Below are 25,258 nucleotides of genomic sequence, written 5' to 3' on the forward strand. Positions count from 1 at the left end.
GTGCACCCTTCCTTCCACTGCGTGCCCTGTGTGCACCCTGCCTTCCACTGCGTGCCCTGTGTGCACCCTGCCTTCCACTGCGTGCCCTGTGTGCACCCTGCCTTCCACTGCGTGCCCTGTGTGCACCCTGCCTTCCACTGCGTGCCCTGTGTGCACCCTGCCTTCCACTGCGTGCCCTGTGGGCACCCTGCCTTCCACTGTGTGCCCTGTGTGCACCCTTCCTTCCACTGTGTGCCCTGTGTGCACCCTTCCTTCCACTGCGTGCCCTGTGTGCACCCTTCCTTCCACTGCGTGCCCTGTGTGCACCCTTCCTTCCACTGCGTGCCCTGTGGGCATCCTGCCACTGGGGACCCAACAGAGCCACAGTCCAGCCACTCATTCCCTCCTCTTTCCTTTTCCTCTTCCTCTCTTTTCTTCCCTCCCGCATTCCTTTTTCCTCTCCCCCTCCCTCCCTCCTCTTTCTTCCTTTTAAGTTTTTGTTCAGAGAAGGGACCTAGGAATTTGCACAATCAAACATTCTACCACTGAGCCACAACTCCAGACATAACTATCAGACAAGATGGTCACTGTTGTGTTCATTAAGAGGAGTTAACATAAAAATAGAATTACAGATGAACAACACTTGGAAGAACAGACTCCACTCAACACACTAGTTTTTAAAATCCAGCACTGAATTATACTCATTGAATTCATGCTTTATGAGCATCCTCAATCAAACTATTAAATATAAGTCAGATACTACAAGAGGTGAAAGTTGGGGCAAAACTCCAGAGTTTGAAAGCAAACTCCAGAGTGACTAAAGTCTTCTATATAAAAAGCTAATAAAACTAAATACTAAACAAGTACACAAAATATAGATAAGATGGCTCTTGTACATTAATAAGGAAATCCCTTTAAACAATTTGGTTTTGATCAGCAGCCAATACAATGCCTTTGCTAACTGCAATCCTGACCCCCTCCTTTCCCCGCTGTGCAAGAGACATATGTGAAGAAGAGGCCACAAGCCCTATGCTTCTACCAGACAGAAGCCGTGATCTGGCAAACATTATGAAATGGTTCAGAGGGGAAAAAAGAAACATTGACCATGTTTCCATTCCAGACCATTTTCGAAAGCAAAAACTCCTGTTCTTGCAAGTACAATCTCGATTTTCCTCTCTTCAGCAAACTTTTTTTTCTGTCTGCCTACCTTTCCTAACTACCATTCTGCCTCATTTTCTGGAGTGATCTCGGATTGTCTAAATCATTTCCAACTCCTTAGAAAAACAAAGACCTTTTAAAAAATATATACAAGAAGCAACACTGCAGGTTGCAGAGGTCAACTGTCCACACACACTCCTGCCACCTGTGAGACCCTGGAGGGGGCTGTCTGGGCTCAACTCTAGTGCAGCTCCTTACTAACCATGGGTCCTTGGAGAAGTCACTGACACTCCCTGCAAATCCCTCTGTCTGTAAATGAGAGTGAAGTTCCATCTTCATAGCGATGTATTCAAACTAAAATGGTTATTATATGGAAACTATATTATATGTAGAGTATATATATTGGAACTGAACAAATATGGGAGCCAAGTAGGTTTCTCTCTACTTAAGCCAGGGGTGACAGATAGCAAGGGAAGGCTAGCAGGAACCATAAGGTACTAGAATAGAGACTATTACGAACTCACTGGCTAAAATGCACAGAGATGGATACAGAACTATTTATACAGCTGGACATGGTGGAACACACCTTTGATTCCAGCACTCAGGAGGCAGAGGCAGGCAGAGTTCTGTAAGTTCAAAGCCAGTCTTATGTACATAACAAGACCTTGTCTCAGAAGCTGGAGGCCCTGAGTGGAAGGCAAGTGCTCTAAGACTTGCTCACAGATCTTGTTGTCTGATACTAGTAAAAAGAACCACGGCTTATTAAGAAATGCCTGATTCTAGGCTACAGCAAATTTACATATGAGTCTAAGTATGTTGTCATGTCTGAAAATATTAAAAAATAAAATGCCAGAATGTGTTTAAGAACAATATGGTTGTGGACCTATCAGACACAGAACAAATGGATACAGTTAAATTCCAATGACATATATAGATAGTGCTACACTGTAGCCATCAATCCACACTAATAAAGTGACTGAATAAGCACATGGGGGACTAGGTAGAATAGCAGGAGTATGTATTTAGCAAATGTGACATCTGACGCACAAGCCCCTGCACCACCAACAAACACAATCAGCAGGGCAAAGGCACAGAGCTACATAGTTACCTCCATCCTAAAAGTGGTGGATGAAGCCTAACTGCCCATCCCCTGTATGAGACTTGCTTCCAAAGGGTATGAGAGGCACGTCCTAGGAAACACAGCTATGGAGAGCTACAGTATGCACAGGCCAGGCAAACAATGAGTGCCAGGTGACAAACGTAATCACTGATGGTGACAAGCTCCTGCTACCGCAGGCAAGGGTATCCTATCTCCATGACTTCAATCTAACCTGCAATCTGTCAAGGTCATTAAAAAACAAAGAAAAAAAAAAACCAGAAAAGTCTGCAAAACTATCAGAGGCCAGAGCATTCTATGTAACCAGAACTGCTGGTAAACTTTAACCAGTACCCGAGATGGGACCCTAGCACAGAACAGAGGGCAGGGAAGCTGAAATCAAAGTGGCACTAGTGAGTGGCAGAGGATCCGTGGGGACTTGGTTATAAGGAATATATTATGGGACCTGACAGAAGAATCCCGGAGCAGGGAGCCTGGGATGAAGTGAGCATCTGTTACATGTGACTCGATCTGTACACGTCATAAGAGATTCTTTAACAAAGTGTTTAAATCCTAATCAAACTAAAGTTTTAAATCTTAGCCAGATAAACACCAAAGTATTCCTCTTCCCAAATAGTTTGAGTTCTGAGGCTCAGGGTACAGTTCAGTAGTAGACCAGGGGCCTAGCTTGCATAATGCTAGACTCTGGGGTCAAGAACAGTGCTGGAAATGCATAGTTTCTGCAGATCATGTTTCAAAAAATATATATATTTACTCCTAGGAAATGAAACATTACTTCCCTGACGTTTTCCCAAAGCCTTCCAAAAGTGGCAAGACTTTATTCATAAAAAACATTGCCTAAAGAGTCTTTTATACCACTTTTCATGAAAGCAATATAAATTGTTATGGAAATATTTCCTAAGTTTGATTTAAGTATTGCCTCATAATATGACAGAAAGTGTTTAAGAAACTCAACACAAACAATAAAACGAAAAGCAAAAATAGCAGCCCTGCCCAGCAATTTACAGAAACATCCAATTTTGGGTTTTGGGAGAAAAAAAGAGATTGTCAAACCTCCTGTAGCCACAGTTTTACTGGAGGGAAAAAAAAAATCTCTGCATCCAAAATCAAAGCATGCTCCATGACTAACAGACTCCTGGCATGCTGGCAACGTGCCAGCACTAACCAGAGCCACAGTCCTCAGAATCGCCACAGCCGGTGGGTGCTGACAGCCTTGGAAGGCCTGCCCTTGTTCTGTTCCCACCAGGGGGAGTACACGGGTGGGGGGCAGGGAACTAAAACAAGCAAACAAACCAACACCCCAAGGAGCAGAGAGGGGAGAGAACATAGTACTGGGGTCTGTGCTGCCCACACTGTGCTGTTCCCACACACCTCGGATCCACTTTAACTGCCTCCCAGGAGTAAAGGGAGAGGGGCGGGCCTTCCCATAACAGTAGACAGGAGACCTAAGCAAGCACCTAACCCCAGCAAGCACCAGCTACACTCCAGCTCTGCAGACCACTGAGCTTAGTGGGCTAATTGATTTACAGTGATGTGGGTGACCACCAAAGCCTCACCACAGCATGGGCTGGAGCAGCCCAGCAGACGGAGCCTCCTCCTCAGTTCCCCTCTATGTCTTCTGGCACTTCTGACTCTAGGCTCTGAGCAGTTCAGGCAGAAGCACACACCACTGTGTGGGTGCGCAGTGTGGGGCAGCTGAGGTCTCAGGTACTCAACAGGCCCAAGCTCCAGGTTACTCACAAGCAGCACCAGTCGCTTCCAGTGGAGACAGATTTAATGGCTCCTGTGCTCAAGGGACAGCCTTCTACAACACGAGTGAACCACCCACTCCTCAGGCACTGATATAGATTCAGACTCTGATAACCTCTGAGGCACTCACTCATTTCCCCTGTATATGTAGCACTCTTTTACCTGTTTGATCAGGAAATAGTGACCTGTAGTTAACTCTACTACACTGCAACTTCCACAAACACATACACCCACAGCATAGGGTGCAAAAAATACTTTGATGGGCATCTTAATCCATGAGTCATAAATTCCTTTGGATGCTTAAAATAAAAAGGTTAGAAAAGACCCACGGCTTGACAGCTCAGGCCAAAGAAGGCTGTGTCTTCTCTGCTGTCATCTCACCACTCATCCAACTTCCTGAGAAATGGGCCAAGAGGGTAGCTTTCTACCAGAGACATACCTCAATCTATGGAAATCTAACTCCACATCTTGCTTCAGTTTCTCTCTCCACCCAGGTCATCAGCGCTTCAATGTGACAAAAATGTTCTGCCATTAATCTAACTCCTGGCCTGCTGCGCACCTTCCGGGAAACGTGGCATTTATCTGAAAGACTAGAGGCTGCCACCTACACCACAGTCCTGAGGAACTAAGAAATTAATGGGCCCTGCCTATCAGTAGCTTTCTCCCTTCAATTCTGTTGAAACATCTTCAATGGTCCCTTTCTTTATCATGTCTAATTTATACCTGGAAACTCTATGTCAAGCTGTATGCTGGTCTAGCTCAACAAAGGAAAACAGGATCTGCAGCAAAGAGGACCTGATGTTCACTCGGAGCTCAACTTCTGCCCCACTGAGACCTTATGCCTACACTGGCCTCTAATGACTGACTTCATCCTCCATATCTTTAAGGGGCCTTCTGCATAGCCCATGAGGGCACATTAAAGCAAGAACACCTATGAAGCCACACCTGACACACAGTTAAGTATTCAGTACATGTATCTGCTATGACTTTCCTTATTAATATTCAATGTATGCCATCATTCTCTAAAACAAATAATTTCCATCAGTTTGACCCATACCTGAACAAGCCCATCTCTCGCACTCCCTGTGAGACCCTCTGACCAGTACCACCAACACAAGCCCTCTGCTCACTGCCCATTGGGCCCTCATCTGCAATACTTACCTCTAATCAATGTTCTTCTCCTTACCTACTAAATCTAAACAATACTTTAAGAAAGTATTGTTGTGACGTTCCACCCTCTCCCCCCTAAAGAGTCTTTCTTATAGGGTCATGGACTGTAAGAATTTTTTATTTTTTATGAGAGTCACATAATGTAATAGTTATTCAGAAAATGCTCCCTATTACCTAACGCTGTGATTAAATAAGTAGTATAACCACTTTTATCTAGCATCCTTGGGATTTAGCTGGAGTCAACCATGGTTCAGTTTAAGTGTTCAACAAAAGCCTTAGGTACCAACAGAGGGACAGAACAACTTGGAACTGGAAGGAAACAGCAGGACCAAACTCCTTAGCAATGAACTATAGAAGGTATCACCTCCTCCTCTCTCCTTCGAAATGATTGGTATTCATTGCTAGCCAGTCCAAGAAAATAACTCCACAGGGGGCAGCAGTGGCAGCAGCACACTCTTGACTAAACACAATGGCATCTCCCAGTCATTACCTCCTCTGTCTTTGGCTGTATCTCACTCAACATGGCTGACCCTTTGCCACACAAAGACAACAGAAGGACCCTCTGTACACCGCCAAAGACTCCGCAGAAGAAACCAACCTATGAAGATCGTCATCTCTGGAATTCTGGCCAGAAATGATTTTCTGTTGTTTAAGCCATTCAATCAATTCAATCAAAGTATGGCGGCTACTTTGTCATTGGTATTTGTTGCACAGTTGCAAACCAATATAAGTGCCCAGAAATAGATCCACACAAATACAGCCAGCTGGTATTCACAAAGGAGCAAAAACAATACAAAGAAAAGAGTCTTTCCCAGTGCAAGAGTATAGGGGAATTCCAGAACAGGGAAGTGGGAAGGGGTGGATGGAAGAACAGAGGGACGGAAGAGGGCTAATGGGACTTGCGGGGAGTGGGGACCCAGAAAAGGGGAAATCATTTGAAATGTAAATAAAAAATATATCAATAAAAAAAAAGAGTCTTTCCATCAAATGGTTCAGGACCAAGACTCTCACACCATTCCCACCCACCAATGCACGCCTAGATCTTATACCTCTTACAAAAATCCATTTAAAGTAGATTACAGATATAAAAATGTAAAGCTACAAAACTTCTAGAAGATAACATACTAGAAAATCCAGGTCTGACATAGACATTATGAGAATGAAAAGGCAAGACCAAAAGAGGAGACCTTTGCAAATTGGTACAGTAACAGACATGGACCCAAAATGTATCGAGAACTCTTAAAAATCAACAATAGCAAAGTAAAAGCAATCAATCCAATTTTTTATTGTTTATTTGAAACGGGGTTTTGCTATGTAAGCCCATGCTGGCCTGGAAGCTGAAATCTTCCTGTTTCAATCTACTGAGTGCTAAGATTATGATATAATCTTAAAATGTTTAAGTCTATGCCTGGCTCACAATTAAATTTCTAAAAACTTTAGATAGACAGAAAGGACATAGATACAACAAAACACACAGTAGAAATGATGTTCAATACTACATGTTGTTAGGATTTGTACATTAAAATGCGTATCAGCATGCACATCCTAGAGCGGCCCAAATTCAAGACACTGGAAACACCAACTGCTGACAAAGATGTGAAGCAACTGGAACTCCCAGTCACTGCTTGTGGAAATGCATACCTCTGGAAGATACTACAGCTCATTACAAAGCTAAGAACAGGCTCACCATACAATCCAACAATAGTTGATTTCTTGCTAATTACTCAAGTATGATGAAAATTTTTGTGTAGGAACCTGTATATGATTATTTATTGCATTTCTACTTACAATGCAAAAGCTTGGAGACCACTAAAATAGTTTTCAAATAGGTGAAAGTAAATCACCAAGGTTCAATCAGATATGGGATTATTAATCATCAATATAAGAAATGAGTTATCATGTCAGAAAAAGACAAGGGTGAATCCAAGTCACACAGCTAAGTGGAAGAAGCCAGTCTAGAAAGCCATATGTTATATAATTTTAGTTATATGACATTTTGGAAGGGAAAAATACATATACAAAAATGTATAATGTAGAATATGCACGTGTATTTGTATATCTGTATACAGATCAGGAACTGCCTTGTAAGGGAAGGGACAACATGAATACATGAGTTGGTGATTTTCAGGACAGTGAGACTATTCTGTAAGATAGGATAGTCTGTCACAAAACTGTGCTGTAACACAGCTCCCTCTGTGGGCTTCAATAATAACAACGCTGCAACCTTCATTCATTTGTTTTAACAAGCACCACAGTAATGCAAGGTGGGAATTGAAGACTAGAGTTGAGCTTCCAGCAGGCCTGTGCTGTGCTGGAGTACAGGCTTTAGGAATGAGCATGGAAAGGACGAGGGCAGGTAAGCAAGGGGCCCTAGGTCTTAAAGCCACTCAAGTGAACACTCAAAACCATGCCACAAAAACACAGGAACAAATCCAAGCCATGCAGCTAAGTAAAAAAGGTGGCTAGAAGGCCATATTTAGGGATCAAAGTCCTTAAATAAAGGTTCCCAGAAGAGACCACACCCTTATTATAATAAAAACAGGTTTTTTTAAAGGCTACTCATAAGCACAGGTAGGTAACCTGCTTGGGTTTTTAAGAGCATGGATGGGAGGTGCTTTTTAGAATTAAAATCAAGCCAGGCACTGTGGTATATAATCCCAGTGTACATATCCCAGTGGTGTATAATCCCAGCACATGAGAGGCTGAGGCAGGCTAATAGCAAGGAGACAGGCCAGTCTGTGATACACAGATAACCCGGCCTGCACACACAGGAGATCCTAAGGAGGCCACTGCTCACTGTGATCCGGAGTTCCACTCTGACCCCACTAGGTCTGAGAAATCCCACACTATAAACCAACATCAAAGTCTATCTCACAGTGAAAAGAATGGAGGTTTCTGCAGAAGTCAAAAGCAAAGCTGCTGCAGAGACATGTGCTCCACCAACCTGAGTCACAGACTCTTAGGGGGGGAAATAAAATAAAATAAAAATCTACCAGGATTGAAAGACAGCACACAGAACAAAATCAACAAAGATTAAACCAAGGATTAAAATTATAGGATGACACTTCAAAAGAAAATGTTAAAGAGTAATTTAAAAAAAAAAAACATAAAAGAAGTCAAAGCTGAAGAAATTATGCAAAAAAATATACAGACTTGAAAAAGGATTTTTAAAAAGAAACTTCTAGAAACAATAATTATAATGTAAAAAGCAACTATGTTTCCAATGATCCTACACTGTGAGCATTAATTCAAAACATGTAGAGATGAGAATGAAGAGCTGGCTCAGCGTCTGAACATTGGCTGCTGTTCCACAGGGCCTTGGTGTGACTCCCAGAACACACATGGCAGCTCACACCCTTGTGTAACTGTGGAGGGGCTCGGAACAGCTGCTTCTGACCTCCTCACACACCAAGCACACAAAGCTCGGCTCATAGTCACATATGCAGACAAAACACATACACATCTAATAAAATAAAAGTAAAGATAGGAGCAGAGCAGTGGCGGCGCACACCTTTAATCCCAGCACTCTGAAGGTAGAAGCAGGCGGATTTCTGAGTTCAAGGCCAGCCTGATCTACAGAGTGAGTTCCAGGACAGCCAGGGCTACACAGAGAAACCCTGTCTCAAAAAGAAAAAAAAAAAAAAAAGGATATAGAATAATAAGGAGATGTTGGGTTCAGGAACACAAAGAGGAAACAAATAGTTCGCAATTACCTCACAACTTTCAGCTTAGAGAAAAACCATACTTCTGCTTATAAGTCCACACAATATAGGTGAAGCCTCACGATGCCAGTGGTGAATGGGAAAATTTCAAAGTCAATCAGAGAAAAGACAGATGAGTTAGAAGCTGCAGAGGAACTGACAGCAAACCTCTGTCCCAGCAAACTACAAGGTGGTAACAAAGAGAAACTAAGGATATTTGAGGGTGGAATTATATTTATCTCACATGGTTCCTCATTTTAGAAACTGAAAAAAAAAAAAAATACCCTACCAAACATTCTTTCAACACTGAGTAGTAAGTACAGAAAGGAGTAAGATGCCAGGAGGATCAGCAAGCCAAGAAACTGTGTCAGCATGAAGACATCCTCCAGAGATGGCCATCTGTAGACAGGAAAGGTCCACACAGCAACCTGCACCACTCATGAGCAGCACGGAACCAAAGACAGACCCAGCACACACAAACAGAACAGAGAGGGTCACCAGAGTCACTATGCATGTGGGCATTTTATGGGCAACCTCAAAACTATAAAAATAAAAGCTAGACCTTTGAGCAGGTGAGGAGAGAATTTGGTAAGAAATGTCACCAAATACCAAGCAACAGCTTCCCAACATAAGAAAGACAAGATTGGCACTAATGAATCTGGAGTGCACAACAAAACAAATGATGTGTTCCTAGTTCTTTTAAGAACTTACTCTATTTATTTACTGTGGAGGAGGTGCATGCCATGGTATGATTGTGACATTAGAGGGCAGCTCGCCACAGGTCAGTTCTCTCCACTATGGGGGTTTCCGGGATCAAAGTCAAGTCACCAGGCTTGGTGATACAAGCCTTTACCTGCTGAGCCATGTGACAAGCCCTGCAAATTCTAAAGTGGCACTCAGCTGTACCTTAGATTGCTGAAGCATTATCTATCTCATTCCCTACATGCCTCTTACTAAGAAAAGTTACCCATTATTTGTGCCCACTTCAGTCCCACAGGAGCGACTGTGTGTGTGCTGTATGTATACATATGTTTATAGAGCACGCATGTGTGTCTCTCGGTTGCTCTCACCCTTAGTTTTTTGAGGCATTGTCTATCACTACACCCAGAACTCATCGACTGGGTTAGACCGACTGACCTCTCAGCTCAGGGATCCTGTATCTCAACCTGCCCAATACTGGCTCACAGGCTGTGCCACTGCACCTGGCTGCTGTGTGGGTACTGGAGGAATCTGAACTCAGAACTTCTCACTTGCATGGCAAGCGATTTACCAACTCTCTACCAAGCCCATACATTCTTCTGACTGACTTTGTGATTCTTTACATACAGAGACCCAACTTTTCTTTAAGCACTAACTCAAGATCAGTGTTTGTGGGAAGTCTTAGATTTCTAGTCTACAGCCCCACTGTTGCCCTTAAGTGTTCACCATCTACCTCAGAAATGCTACTTAGCTGTGCTCACTACCCAGAGCTGCTTCCTCACATCAGAGCGCAAGCGCTGGGCATCAGAAAGGACATGGTGGGCTCATCTAAGCATCCAGCATTGCTCTCTGCTTGTTTGTCCTGTGAAAAGGAAACTACCTCCAAGTGCATTTTTCCTTCTAAAGTCAAAGAAGATGCATTCTGCAAAATGTACACGTATAAATATAATAACATCTCATATATAAAAATAAGGCCATTGTTTTCATCTTTGACATTACAGAGGTGGGTTTTCTTAGTCATTTTTCTAGTCTTTTCATTTCTGTCCATGTTAAGAGAAGTCCATATGCTCAGAGCTAAAAATGAACACGGTTAAGCCAAAGAAGGTCAGACATCATTAGCACGGAGAGGACTGTCATAAGAAATGAAGACGTGGCTCACAAAATGACTAATGTACTGCCTTGACTATCCCATAATTACCTTTTTGTTGTAGTATCTATCAGCAGAATAAGCTAGGGATAAAATTTATTTATTTTTAAAAAATAACAAAAAGACTGATGAGGTTTTTAAAATGTCTAAATAAATAGATATATTACACCCGAGATAAGAAGATTCAGTGATGGTAAGACCTTAATTCTCCATAAATTGATCTTCAGATCCCTCATAACTCCAATCAAAATCCCAGCAGGCTATGTATGTGATAAAATATTGTGAAATGATAATACTCAAAGATGATTTGAATGAGTGCACACACAAGCTGGTAAAAGCAGCCTGAGTATCAGTCAGCTGTGCAGATAGGCTATGGCCCTCAGGATGACTGACTGAGTGCTGGACCCTGAGACTGTTCTACACTTCTTTCTGAAGTTTACAATTACTGTTACTTAAAAAAAAACAAAAAAAAAAACAACCTACCTACAAAATTCCAGCAAGCATTTATATTTATGTTGAAAACTAATCCTTAAATGTGTATAAAGAGCCGAGGCTGCAAATAGAAAAGGAATTGTGAAAAATATAGCAGTGCTAGAAAACACACATTACCTGACTTCAACTTTCAGAACTGCAGTAAGCGGGACAGTGAAGCAGTCATGAGAGTGCAGCCCACACCAGCAGAGGAGAGCCAGCCCACAGGGGGCCCGGGTGTACAACTAACAGAGGAGAGCCAGCCCACAGTGGTCCCGGGTGTACAGCTAACAGAGGAGAGCCAGCCCACAGGGGGCCCGGGTGTACAGCTAACAGAGGAGAGCCAGCCCACAGGGGCCCGGGTGTACAGCTAATTGGTTTCCAGCTGCCAAGCTCTCAGCTGAGATCCACGCACACTCAGCTTCAGAAGACACTTCATGGTGACAGAATCACAAGAGGAACTGTGGGATAAAGTGGGGCAGCACTACTGTGTGGTTCAGCTGGGGAGTACATGAGGGAACTTACTTCCTGAAATGTTCTGGAAATGTATGGAATGGTCCATCTTTCTAACAGACTGGGTCACACAGCTATGTATATTGTCAAAAAAACATATAACTGAGACATATAATCTGTACTTCACTAAGTTTTATAAGAGCTATCTACTTAGGTGTCTGGGGCCTGCCTATTTACCTGTGTCATGCACACGCAGGTGCCCTGGTGGCCAGAGCGTGAGATCACCTGGAAGCAGGGCTGGAGATGACAGTCCGTGGCCTGATGTGGTCCTGGGGACTGAACCTAAGTATCCACCAGAGCAGGACCTGTTCTTCCCCGATCAACAGCTCTCCAGCCCCATAACATTTTTTAAAATATACAATAGTAAACAAATTTGTAAAATATTTGTGTCTAAAAACTGGGAGAAAATATATCATCACATTAAAATTCTTTATCTATTTTTAAAAGATTATTTTTTCTTATTGTTTATTTTTTATAAGATATATATGCTGATCCAGTAATCCTTTTAGAGGTTGCCCTCTGAATCTGTAGCTCTTTGAAAAGAGGTCAGAGCTTTTCATGTCTTCCTAATAATGCTTCAGTCCTCAAAAAACAAAAAACAAAAACCTGATTTCATCAGTCCTGTACAAAGCCTTAAAAGGGATTGGGACCCAGTCCCTTTCCTGTTACTCTTTGCCTCTGAGCTGCTGTGAGCGGACAAGCCTCTACACACTACTGCGCCACACACTACCACAGCATGACAGACTGCCCCCCACAGGCCCAGAGGGGCCAGGCTAAGTGCTCAGGCATGGAAACCCTTCAAGCTATGAGCCAAGCTTAAGCCTGCCTTTCCATTCAGTTGGTTTTCTCAGGCATTTTGTGATAGTGACAAAGCTTAAAACTTATCCTTAGCTTACTTCAAATAACCTTGGAGCACAGTCCCAGGATCCCCGAAACTTCCTGAGATTCTTTTTGGTCCGGAAGTCAAAACTATTTTCAGAACAATACAAAAATGCTATTTGCCACCGTGACTAACCCTTAGCACAAACCAAGGAAGTACACACACAGTAAGGAGCGCTCCTGTGTCCCTCACTGCCACACATTCAGAGAGGGGAATCTTGTCTTTACCAAAGCATGTCTCTGCTGGAGTACGACATTACTATTTTCATTAAATCTTGACCCTGTAATCCATGCTGCCTCATACCCTATGTGATGAAGCTAGCCGGACACACGAGACACAGCTGCAGGACCCCAGCTCTTCTGCGACTGAGCTGCAAGCCCAGGCACTTCTCCATAGTCAACAGCTTTACTCAAATGACCACAGGCAAACTGGGCTGCTCAGGACGACAGACATTTTCTTGAAAATGAATTAAATGCATCTGTCACGTCAATGAAACAACTGATAGAGAGCATTTGTGGCAGCCATGCATCCAGCTAGGACTTTCAAGGAGAACCAGACTCCTGGGAAACACAGTTCAGACCTTTCTAATGAGAGAACATAAAAAGCCTCTTTGGGGAATTTGAAGAAGACCCAGGTAGCATAGGAAACCTGCATTTTTCCAAATGGCCAAAGCATGACGATAAAAAATCATGTAGGTATGACAAAGGTGGAGAGTTGGCAACTGGGTCATGACAGCAAGTAGACTGACTGCCATTCTAGCTTCAAGGACAATTAACCCTAAGGAATCCACCACCTCTCAAGGGACAGAGTATCAGAGAAGATCCACAAATACTCTATGTCTTCTCCAGCTCCACATATGTGAGACCAGATCTTCTTCATGTACTTCAGTCAAACACTGCCACAGGCTAGAAAAGTAGGACTAAGACTCTGTTCGCTTTAATCAGACAGTAAACACATTTCAAAACATACAGCAAGGCCACTCTCATTCCATTTTTTGTTTAGAGAAGTTATTTTTCATTAAAATGTGATTTATTTTAATATGACTGGTTCATTATTAGCAATATTTTTATTTCACAGCTATATTTGCTACTGTAGTGAACACCAATGGCTATCACTCATATATACAACGTCAGGGTTCTCTAGCAAGTATTTTTGCCCTTCCTCTCAGATCCACTGTCATGACTGTCAGAATACTACAGGACACTTCTAGCACCATTACTCCCATAGGCAAGCCTTCTGTGTTCCCTGAGCCCATGCTGTGGTATCTACCCCACGCCCCCTAGCTTTCAACAAGTCTGGCCCTGCTGGCAAATCTTTCCCTCTGCGTCCCAGCCCACATGCCTTCCAGGCTTGCCAATCTCTCCTCCTGTTCTCAAACCTTGACCCATCATTTCACAGCACCTGGGTGGCTACCCACTCACTTCCCTGTCTCCTCCCAGCCACCTAAATCTTCCTGGTTCTTTGAGACCACTGAGCCTTGAGTACTGGGTTTAAGCACATATCCTTTAACCTATAAGCAGTGAAGAGAGAGTTCAAGCAAAGACAGGTGGAAGATTTACACAGAAAAACAAAACAACTTACAACTTCACATTCCTAGGAAGAGTTTAAGCAACAATAATAACAAAAACGTCTTACTGAAAACCAGCTATACAGTTACAGGACAGAGGCAGCCAGCACTGCTGTCCTGGGGACCCGGACCTAGAATCTCAGGTTGAGGTAGTTGCAACAGATACACAGCCTCTTCCAAATTAATAAAAAAGAACTGTAAAAGCCAAACAGCAGCAAAAAAGAAATCACGATCCCATTTCTTGAATTTAAGGTTTGTTTTTATTTTTCCTATTGCTGAGCAAAGTCCTTTTCCTAAAAATTCAATCCTATTTTCAAGCAGCAACATTTAAAGAAGGACCTAGTGGTGTGTTTATTAGAATTGAGACTCCCTTAGCAAGTACTTTGAACAAACTCTTTTCTGATTTCTCTAAACACTGAAATATCACATATGTATAGTGAGATCTCGGGCTCAGGACCAAATCTACAGATGAAGTCCACCTGCTTCATGTGCCTGGTCAGAGGACTCAGAGGAATGTCACTGTTCCCTCAGCAAGCCTGCATCCAGGATGCACCAGTGAGATCAGGACTAAAATCCCACTGGTCATCAATCAGCGCTACACTGCTTTGGATTTCCGACTATTTTGTACTTCAGAGTGTTGGATTAGGGGGTTATCAACGCACTTATTTATAGCCATTAAATCTTCAGCATAAAACAACAATGACTTCTCATGCATATGATAACTCTGGGCCTTGCTTAGACCTGCAGATCTGAATGGTTGAGGGTCGGTGCCCACTACCAAAGCCTTAGGACAGAACCAGCAGCACTGTGCTATGAGCTCTGCCAGTCGGAAACAATGGTCTGTCCTACACCCATGCAGCTACTATTCTCCTGTGTCCACATATTTCTTCATTCCAGATACTCCCCGAGACTCTACATATCAGTCACCCTTCTAGGCCCTCAAGATACAGCACTGAATCAAGCAAAATTGTTTTGGATTTACGCTCTGGTAAGACATGACAGGTAGTGACACATGCTATAATGAGAAACTCAGAAAAAATGAGAGCTGAACTCTATGAACATAACCAAAGGAGAGCCTGGTGCTTGCACGGTTTCTCTGGATGCTCAGAGTTGCAGAGACACGCAGAGGGACCTGTGTGGACAGTGCCAGGCGGCTATCAGGAACTAGCTCAATGAACCTTCCAATTAGATGCTTAAGTCCCAGGAGAAAGGGGCCTTCCTCTGAGTTTGCTGATAATACTTTGTTGGGATATCTTTTCTCATTATAAATATGCATTCACTTTTGGTGGTAAATTGTTTAATTCTAATTTACTTGTATTCCTAATGAAGGCCCCCCAAATATTCCAGTTCTACCAAATCTGGATATTTCCCAGAAAGATAGACAGTGGGTGGAAGGTAATACACAGACTTATTAAAAGTGATATCAGAACTTGCAAGTACTGACTATAACAGAGTATGCTTTATCATATTAACCATATACCGAGACATGCTAGAAATGAGAAGACAAACCATCTAGATGCCAGGAAGAGAGGCAGAGATTCTTAAGTAGAGACAGGAAGTGCAGTGAGGGTACAGGAAAAAGATGTCGTCACACTAGCAGCCATTGGCCATGACAGTCCTAACACTTTCCCAGGCATCCCATCAGGACAGAAGGACCTAAGGCGCACAGGAGCATGGGGCATGGAGGGAGGAGGTGCTTACAACAGGGAGCTTGGCTCTAGAGCGTGCTCTTCAGATTGCCATGACGCCACAGACAGCTTGGCTGTGGAGAGTTTGAGGCATCTAGGGAACTTTGAATGAGGAAACAAAGAAATTATAATATAAATATCTGTGTTTTCTGATGTTCTTAGGTGACCCCATAAAAGGGTCATTTGACATCCTCCACAAAGGAGCTCACGACCCACAAGTCAAGAACTATTGCTCTAGACTTTGCTTCCACAGAAGTAAAAGAGAGCAGAGCCCTCCAGCTAGGGCCCAGCTGCTCTTTAGTGCTGCAAGTCTTCACACTCTTCATCAGAAGTGAGAGTTAACAACAGTCCCACCAGGTGTGGTAGCAGAGCCTGCAATCCCAGCACACAGGAGGCAGACTAGGCTAAGAGACTGCCTGCCTCAAACCAACAAATGAACAAACTACCAACCAAACCCTGAGATTCTTACAAAGTTTTATTTTTGTGAATGATAACTGTAAAGGAAAAACTAGTCTTCGTTGACAACTGGATACCTTGAAAGACACAATCACAAGGAAGCCAGCACACATTTCTCTAAATACTACACATTGATTTTCCGACTCTATGGCCTGTGTCTCAGGGTTTTCTATCTAATTTCCCATCTATTTCAAATCTTATATAGATGGCCACATAAGTGGGGCTTTGGAGCTTAACTACACTTTGGAACTTAACTTTACCTCTGAGGCAATGACTTTCAAACATACGTATATTAAAAAAATATATATATATTGTCAACATTTCCAAAGTATGCCTACAAGATACTAGTTCAAGGAGAAGCAATAGGTATAGAGCAAAAGAGCCCCAGGACCAGGCTAAGCTTCAAGTTTGCTGGGTCATGCAGAGTTGGGCAGGTTTAACACAGGACTCCTAAACCTTTATTATTATTATCGTTATTGTTGTTGAAAGGCATGTTTGTGGAGGTCAAAGGGCAACTCTATGGAGTCAGTTTCCTCCTTCACCGTTATGTGGAATCAACCTCAGACTGTGAAGCTTTAAGGAAAGCGCTTTTACCTGCTGAGCCCTCTCACTGCCTCTTGCGTCTTTACTATCCCCATGGCGTGCCTTTCCCTGAAGCATCCAACAATGCTTAGAGATCACCTGTGTACAGACTGTGACTAAGGCCTGAAATCTAGAGAATCTGAGATGGCTCCAACGACTCAAGCCCCAGCACACTGTCAAACTGAGGCCCAACTAATGGGCAACAAGGTCAGTGCAAGGCAAAGGGACAGAGCTCAAGAGAACACAGGGTTCGGCCAGACCTGGGCACAGCCGCAAGGCTACTGAGCAGGTAGTCTTTCCTAAAATAGACCTAGGAAAGCAAAGACTGCAGGGGTAGGAATAATTTAAACTAAACTGAAAAAGTGTCCTGTCTATGAGAAGACAGTACAACACATGCAGATATTACATGCCGAGAGTATGAACGCTATAAAACTTCCCAATTTCTCCAATACAGGTTTTCCAATGGCAAATCGATGTTCATTACATTCTCATTGAGAACATAAAGAATGCTTACATCCATGTCAACCTTTAACACGCGATACAGCACATTCATCTAAAAGGTTCACACTTAGGAACCATGGAATTGAACCTGTGATGGTAAGAACAGCCACAGACAAAGTGGTCCTGTGATGCTAAGTGTGTTTTAGGAACTGCACAGCTGCTGGATCTCAGATCCCCAACAGCCCAGATCAGCACTTTATAACCAAGCTACAAATACAGCAACTGTGTTACTTTAGTGGGCGGAAGAGTTTTCAAAATAAAAATCCCTTGAAACACCAACCTTCCAAGAATTACTATAATTAGGTCTAACTTATTTACTTAATAGACCCATTCCATTTTTAGCGCCTACTCACTGACAGCTTAAGGCGCAACACTTATACACCAGCTTTTAGAAACAACACTTTTCTCCAGCTCATAGTGGCATGTGTGTCAGAAACATCTAACAGCCAAACAAATGTGGAAAAGGTGTGTCTTCACAGCATGACTTGGTTGTAAAAAGGAAGGAAGGTTCAGCTCTGGGCTATGTAGCAGGCAGGAGGTATGATGCAGATACTACACAGTGATTCTCTGGGACAGAGCTATCACCAGGATCACCAGGGTCTCTGGTGGTGAGTCCGACAGGCCACAATCAAGCTTCTGTTTTCTGCTGTGTACTGGCAAGCTACAAAATCAAGTGAATAAGGAGCCAAAACTCAGAGCGTATGACAGTCCAAATGCCCAAGGCAAGTGAGCCTCAGTTTCTTCTCTGGGAAACTTAGCATGGCATAATCTGTCCATGTTTACAGGGACAGTACCTCCCACTGGTGGAGAATCCAGCCTACAAACCAGCCAGCTTCTACCTTTGCCATCCACGTCCACCAGCTTTAGAAAGTTATTGAAACCTCCCTATGCCTCCCTCGTCACTGCATCTGCCTCACACGATGGTTGCAGGAGTAGGGAGGAAGCTTTCAGTAGGTGAGTGCTAGACAGCAGGCACTCCAGAAATGCTAGCCTCTCTCTCCATCAGTAATGGCTGACGAGCTGCATCCACAAGCCAGGCTTCTGTAACATTCAGATACAAGAATTACAGACTTGAATTTTTTCTTTTTAGTCGGGCAAATTACCACCTATATTTAATGAGTTTGCTTCGAGGCAGTCTTATTCTGTTACCCATACTCACCATGTAGGCCAGGCTGGCGCTGAACTAGTGGCCAGAATTCTCCTGCCTCAGCTTCCCAAGAGCTGAGATTACAGGCATGTGCTATCAAATTGTCTTCTTGGTTTTGTTGTTTAGGATTGTTTTTAAATATAGTAAATACATAGTTAATTATTCCTATCAGAAACCTACCTATAACCTTGGTAAGACATCATTCTTGGCTATGTAACAATTTCAAAGTCAGACTGGGCAACATGAGACCTACCTCAAGAACTAGAAACACACACACACACACACACACCAAAACTTAACTGTACACGTTGCCACTTATAAGACAGAAAATTTAACTTTTCATCTACTATAATCAGATTCCCCCAGACAGTTACTAGCTCTTGGATTTAGGTATATTTCTACCTTCTTAGTCAAGACCAAATTCTAAAACACCATTATTATTTCCAGGACTATCCCAAGCCACCTAATTGCAGTTTCCCTCCAATACACCCTGAATATCATGACAGGGAACTTTTAAAAGTCTGTATACTCATATGTGTGTGTGTGTGTGCAATGCATGTCATCTAACTCCTGTAGAGGCCAGAGGACAACTCTGGAGTTGGTATCCTCATTATACTTTTCCTGTGTTCTGAAGATCTAACTCAAGCAAGCCTGAACCTCAGCCCAGAAGTCCAAAGCTAAATTGGAGGCAGTCATGCATGTCTACACCTCTTCCAGTCAGGGGACATAGGTGGAGGAGTATGACTTTCAGGCCAGCCTGAGATACACAGCAAAATCCTGTATACTGAAAAATAAAATGAAAAGCAAAGAAAATGGGGCCTGAAAAGACAGCTCAGCAGCTGAGAGTATGGGCTGTTCTTCCAGGATGCAAACTTGGTTCCCAGTACCCATGTCAGGTAGCTTACAGCCGCCTGGAACTTCAGCTCCAAGAGCTCTGATGCCTTCTTCCAGCCTCCATAAACACACACACACACACACACACACACACACCACTTTCTTTTAAGAAAGGAAAAACCCATATCTAACTTTACCTCCCTGGCATGACTCCCCTAAGTCCCACAGCTAAAGGTCGCTGGCAACCAGGGTCTACAGCCAGGATCCCTGTGGCTTTTTCCTGCTGGTGTCTTGGCCTTCGGATCATGATTCCTCCATGCGACATCGTCCCCACTCGCCATTCCCCTGAGCAGTGCCTTATCACCTTCCAGATCTTGTCTAGCAGCTGAGAGACTGGAGCGGGACAAACCAGGCCCCCTTGTTTTGTGCTAGCAACCTTTGCCAGTCCCTCACTGTCCTCTCTACAGGACAGAATACACCCGGAATAAAGTGACTGAAACTGCTGTCTAATGTTGTTCTTGTCCAGAAAAAAAAAAAAAAAAAAACTTCAAATAAATCTGGGTTAAGTTATACACTGGAGTTGGGCTCCAGACACCTTTGTCAATAGAGGAAAGCAAGCGGTGTGCTATGTGAAGGAACCAAGCATATCACTCCAAAAGACCTGAGGGACTGGCTAACTTACCTTACACATTCCATTAGGGAAATAAAACCCCATTGCTTTAGCATGGGCAAAAATAAAGTGAAAACTAAACTTTCCATAGTCATACTCTGGGTATCCTCAGGTGTTCTGGGAAACAGGAGCCCAACTTGAGTTACCAAGTAAGCAGATAGGCAACTAAATCACAACTGCTGCCACCTTTGGCACTATCCGCCTCCCTTCTTGGCAGACTCCTCGAGGCCAAGAGTTGAGCTGGCCTGGGAAGAATGATTTATCCTCCTACATTTAGAAATGGTCCCTTTGCAACAGAAACGCTGTCCTGCTAAGGAGCTTTGAATTCTAAGATTGTCAAACCAATACTCTTCCTAGATACTCGATTCACAAAACAAGGAAAAACACCTGATTCCTATGTGTCACTGACAAAAACAAACACCACTATCCAATTCTTTTTGGAGAAAGGAAAAAAAAACCCGAAGTTGCTGTCTTGCCTCCAAAAACACATCTCTTTTTTTACAAAACAACATGACTACTTGGAAAATTACAAGGAACTGACAAGCAGATGTTAAGAGGCTAAAGGCTAAAGCACAGGCAGATGTTAAGAGGCTAAAGGCTAAGGCTGTCGAAGGAGGCTGCCCAGCGTTAGGGCAGATCCAGCAGGCCCGGGCGGACAGCAGCTCCCAGCCAGCCAGCCGGGCCGACGATCCAGGTCCCGGAGAGGCACGTAGCTTTGTCAAACGCCAAGCCCCGGCACCCGGGTTCGTCACACAGACCCTGCCCAGGCAACAAGCTCCCAGCCCCGCTCCGCACTCCCAGGAGCGCCGCGGCTCCGGCGGCAGCCCTTCCCGGGACCGCGCGTCTCGGGCACAGCTCCGGGGAGGACGCCGAGGGCTGAGGTCCCACGCCCGCCTCTTTGTTCCGCCCGGGCGGCGCAGGCCCCGCTCGGCCGCCCCTGCCCTCACCTTGTAGACGTCGCCGTAGGTGCCGCTGCCGATGCGCTGGATCAGCTCGAAGTCCTCCTGCGGGTTCCGGCGGGACAGGTCGAAGCCCGGGTTCATGGCGGGCCCCGGGTGCCCCCCGCCTCCCTCCCGGCCCGGGGAGGGGGGGCGCTCAGGGGGGCCGCACGGAGGGAGCGCCCGCGGCCGGCCCGGCTCCGCCGCTGGTCACAATCGCCCGGCTGCACGCCGCGGCCGCCGCCGACCACGACGAGCCGCCTGGCGTCCCCGCCCCCCGCCGCCGCGCGGAGCCGGGTCACACCCACCAGGAGAGGAGCGCGCCCGCAGCCCCTCGCTCGGGGTGCAGCTCCAACATGGCTTCCGCCCGCCGCTCCGCCCGCCCTCCCGTTCCCGGCCCGCGCACCACTGCGCAGCCGCCATCCCGGAGGCCGCGCGCTCCCGGCAGGCCCTGCGCGCTCCCGGCTTGCGCGCCCATCGGGAAGCTCGGGACCAACAAGACTCCCGGTAACAAAGTTGGACTTGCTACTTGTGGCCCGAGCCCTAGCACAAGATGGTATTCCCCAACTTTTTAGGAGCAGGTTCACGCAGCTACAATCGAGAGCCCCGACCCTTTCTCCTAGGTTTAGGGGAGGAGGTCCCCATCAGAAAGGTGAGGAAGACCCTCGAGAGGACAGTGACAATTGGGCTCTTGGAGTTGGCTTGACAGGGGTGCAGAGAGTATAGGGGGCGGGGAGCAGTGCAAAGCCAAAGCTGTGATTGACCTCTGTCCAGGGAGAAGGTTGGATTTTCAAAGCCCGGGGCGGGGACTACGCAAGCTGTCTGACAACCCACAGATAGGGGAGGTTGCAGAGGGTGTGGCCTGGACAAGATCTATTCCCACACCTGAAATGTAAACACGTGACCATCCCGAAGCTAGGTAGCTGCGGCTTTACCTGCCCAGCGCTCCACCCAGCATAAGATCCTGATAGCCAGCTTTATGTCCAGACTGTAAAAAGTTATTCAAGAAAGGATGTAGACAATGGAAGGCTCATGTTGGCTTCTCAGTAAACTTTACTACGCATTTCCAAAAGCTGTAACCAAGTCACCGAAGACCACTCCGGCAGTCCGTTAGATTTTTTTGCTTCAAAAATCTATTTAGGGACCACACCTAAGGACTAATGTGCCTTAATGCCTAATTCCTTCTCAGAAACTTGGTCTCATCAAACCTGTTAAGGTTTGGACAAACTACTTAAAGTTAACGGCCTCTTATTTTTTACAATTTTTTATCATGTTACAGTAAAATTACCTATTGACTAAATTCTCAAATGTTTGCTCCAAACCAGACGTGGTGCCATCCAAGCACTTAGGAAGCTGAGGGGGGCATTGCTGCAAGTGCAGCAGCAACCGTGACTAGAGTCAGGATGCGTGTGCTTACTTGAATAATTGACTAAAAGCTGTTGGGAAATGGCCCTCTCTGTACCACATAAACAGCCTTCCAGTTGTACGGTGTTTAGGTATCCTAAAGCCTCAGATTGTGACAGTGTTGCTTACATATCTGCCCCCAGGAGTACAAGTCATAGGATTAATTCAGGATAAACCTTAAGGCTGTGCTATATTGAGCTACTCAGGACCATGCATAGTTTTTCCAGGTTTCTTAGGGATTGAAGGCACTAGCAGGGACTGGAGAGCAGGCCTGTCTTCTGCGTGTGCTGTGGGTGGAGAACTGTTTGTCTTCTTTAAGCTAAACAGGCAGATAATTAGTCCTGGATTCAGATAAGGAGATGTAAGTCTCCCAAATCAGGACCAGCTCTGCTTGCTTTCTCTGCCCTTTCTGTGCTTAAAAAAAAAAAAAAAAAAAAAAAAAAAAAAAAAAAAAAAAAAAAAAAAAAAAAAAGCCAAGTTTCCAGGACTGAATGGCTTGCACCAGAAAGTTCTAAAGGTTTCACTGTTTTGTTTGCTGGGATTATCTTCTCTGCAGATAACCGAGTGTTTGCATCACTAATAGGCTTCTTTCAAAGGGAAAAGACATTTCAGTGGGATTGGAACAGGCTTCTAAGTTTTGTTTGTTCCATTTTGGCAGGGTTTAACCACTCCTTTTTTTCCAGAGAGACAGATTTTCTTGTAAGGGCCCGGTTTGCCATATGGGTTAGGCCATAAATAAAAAAAGGTCTTTTGTAATTAACTGCTCACAAGGAATAAAAATACTTTGTTCCTTTGGGGATCTATCTATACAGCTAAATACAATGCTTTTTTACCCCGCCCCCACATTGCCTCTACTTTGCTACAAGTAACACTAATGATCGGACACTTTGAATGAGAGAAAGGGCTTTCCTCTTCTATGATTAGAAACATTCTTAGAAACCATCTGGGTGGTTTCACTCTTAGATTGACTGTTGCTTGAGTAGAGGCATCCACCTTATCAGTAGATAAATCCGGTGAGTGAAAGTTTGTAACGTGGAAGAAACTGCAGTATCTCCCGGTACTGAGGGCTTACCAGGAGCAGATAACTTTCCACGTATTATCTCATTTAACTCACAAGGCAATCTGATAGCTTAGATCATATTATCTCCTTTTTATAGCATCACAGGCTAATTAAGCTACTCAAGGTCGCATGAGAAAGGTCAGTTTTTACAGAGGCAGCTTAATGGCAAAGGCTAGGTTCCTAGCCACTAGTCTGCTCCATTTCCATAACATATTCCACCATAGTCTCTTTTTTCTTACAATAAGCCATACATAATTTGTGTAATGCTTTTTTTTTTAATTAAATTGATCTGTAATGACTTAGCAATGGATATTCATTTCTGGTGGTCAAAGAACACAGAAGATCCAAAGCACCTGCCATCCAGCAGTTTGTAACGTCACAAACAACCCAGTCAATAAATGGGTTTCAGAAATGAACATGCCAAAGAAACACAGGTGGCCAATAAACTTATGGGAAAGAAAATGGCCATCCTCACCCGTCATCAGAGAAAAGCAAGTCCTAACCACACAGAGATTCCATCTTACGCCAGTCAGAATGTCAGCAAGAAAGGAAACGACAAGCCGGGCGGTGGTGGCGCACGCCTGTAATCCCAGCACTCTGGGAGGCAGAGGCAGGCAGATCTCTGAGTTTGAGGCCAGCCTGGTCTACAGAGTGAGTTCCAGGACAGCCAGGGCTACACAGAGAAACCCTGTCTGGGGGGGGGGGGGGGGGAACAAATCCAAAAAAAAAAAAAAAAGAAAGAAAGAAACGACAGTGAGTGCTGGCCTGAACACGGACCAAGGGGTTGGTATGGAGGTTTCTCAAGAATCTAGACAGAGATCTACCATGTGGCCTAGCTATACCCCTCATGGGCATTTACCCAAAGATTCCCAATCAGCATAATCACAGAGATGGCTCCACACTGATGTTTATTGCAGCACAATTCGCAATAGCTAAGTTATGGCACCAGCCTAGGTGTTCATCAAGAGAGAAATGGATACGAGAAATGTGGTCTATATACACAACTGAATTGTTTTCAGCCATAATGAAGTCTGAAGTTATGTCATTTGTGGGAAAATAGATGCAACTGGAGACAGAAAGCCAGTCTCAGGCAGGCAATATCATATTTTCTTGTGTTTGTAGTTCCTGCATTGTATATAGTCACAGAAAATCATATGTGTATATATTAAATGAAAGTGGAAGTGAAATTGCCTAGGGGACAGTGAGGATTAGCAGGAAGGGGGAGGGGCACGAAAGGGGAAGGTGGGGTAAGAAGGCAGTAAGTATATGCTTGCCATACAGTATATAGCCACAGGAAAACAAAAACAACCAGAAGCATAGAATCACAGGGAACAGCATTAGTACACACTGGAAGATTGGGAGCTGATGCCAAAATTGATGTTTGAAGAATGTATTGAGGGTAGTCAGGCAAAGAAGGGGAGATGGTGTTCTCCAGGAGTGCGCCTTAGCCTCGGGTTCCTACGTCGCCATCCTAAGCACTGCCCAGCAGAGCTATGTGAAAAAGCTGCCCTGGGTAACACCGGCCGTTGCCAGCAGACCCAGACCGGTAGCCAGGCTCTCCTGGGGCCCTGTTCGAGAAATTTCTTGATCACCATACTAGTTCCCATTTTTACTGGTCTGTTTTTGTGGCTTACTGATTACAGCCTTGCCGATTGACCATCACTACCACTCACATTTTGATACACTAGTGACTCTGCAAAAGGAACACCTAGAAAAATGTATATTTAAAAAAAAAAAAAAGATTGCTGAGGCTGGAGAGATGCCCTGGAGATTGAGAATACATACTGTCTTCTAGGGAATTCTCATCCAGCTCCCCTACTCATATAG

General features: G+C 44.4%; 1 protein-coding gene across 5 annotated transcripts in view; it reads right to left on the bottom strand.

The window, feature by feature from the left end:
* Window positions 1-21,335, bottom strand: part of Map4k3 (mitogen-activated protein kinase kinase kinase kinase 3) — a 159,072-nt gene extending 137,737 nt beyond the window's left edge. For all 5 annotated transcript variants that reach the window (XM_052186459.1, XM_052186458.1, XM_052186457.1 and 2 more), the window contains exon 1: window positions 20,977-21,335. In XM_052186459.1, the coding sequence (XP_052042419.1) occupies window positions 20,977-21,072 (96 nt within the window). In that variant the 5' untranslated portion in view covers window positions 21,073-21,335. The remainder of the gene's footprint in view (window positions 1-20,976) is intronic.
* Between the last annotated feature and the right edge of the window lie 3,923 nt (window positions 21,336-25,258).

This window comes from Apodemus sylvaticus, chromosome 6 (genome assembly GCF_947179515.1).
Source record: "Apodemus sylvaticus chromosome 6, mApoSyl1.1, whole genome shotgun sequence".
Taxonomy (NCBI): Eukaryota; Metazoa; Chordata; class Mammalia; order Rodentia; family Muridae; genus Apodemus; species Apodemus sylvaticus.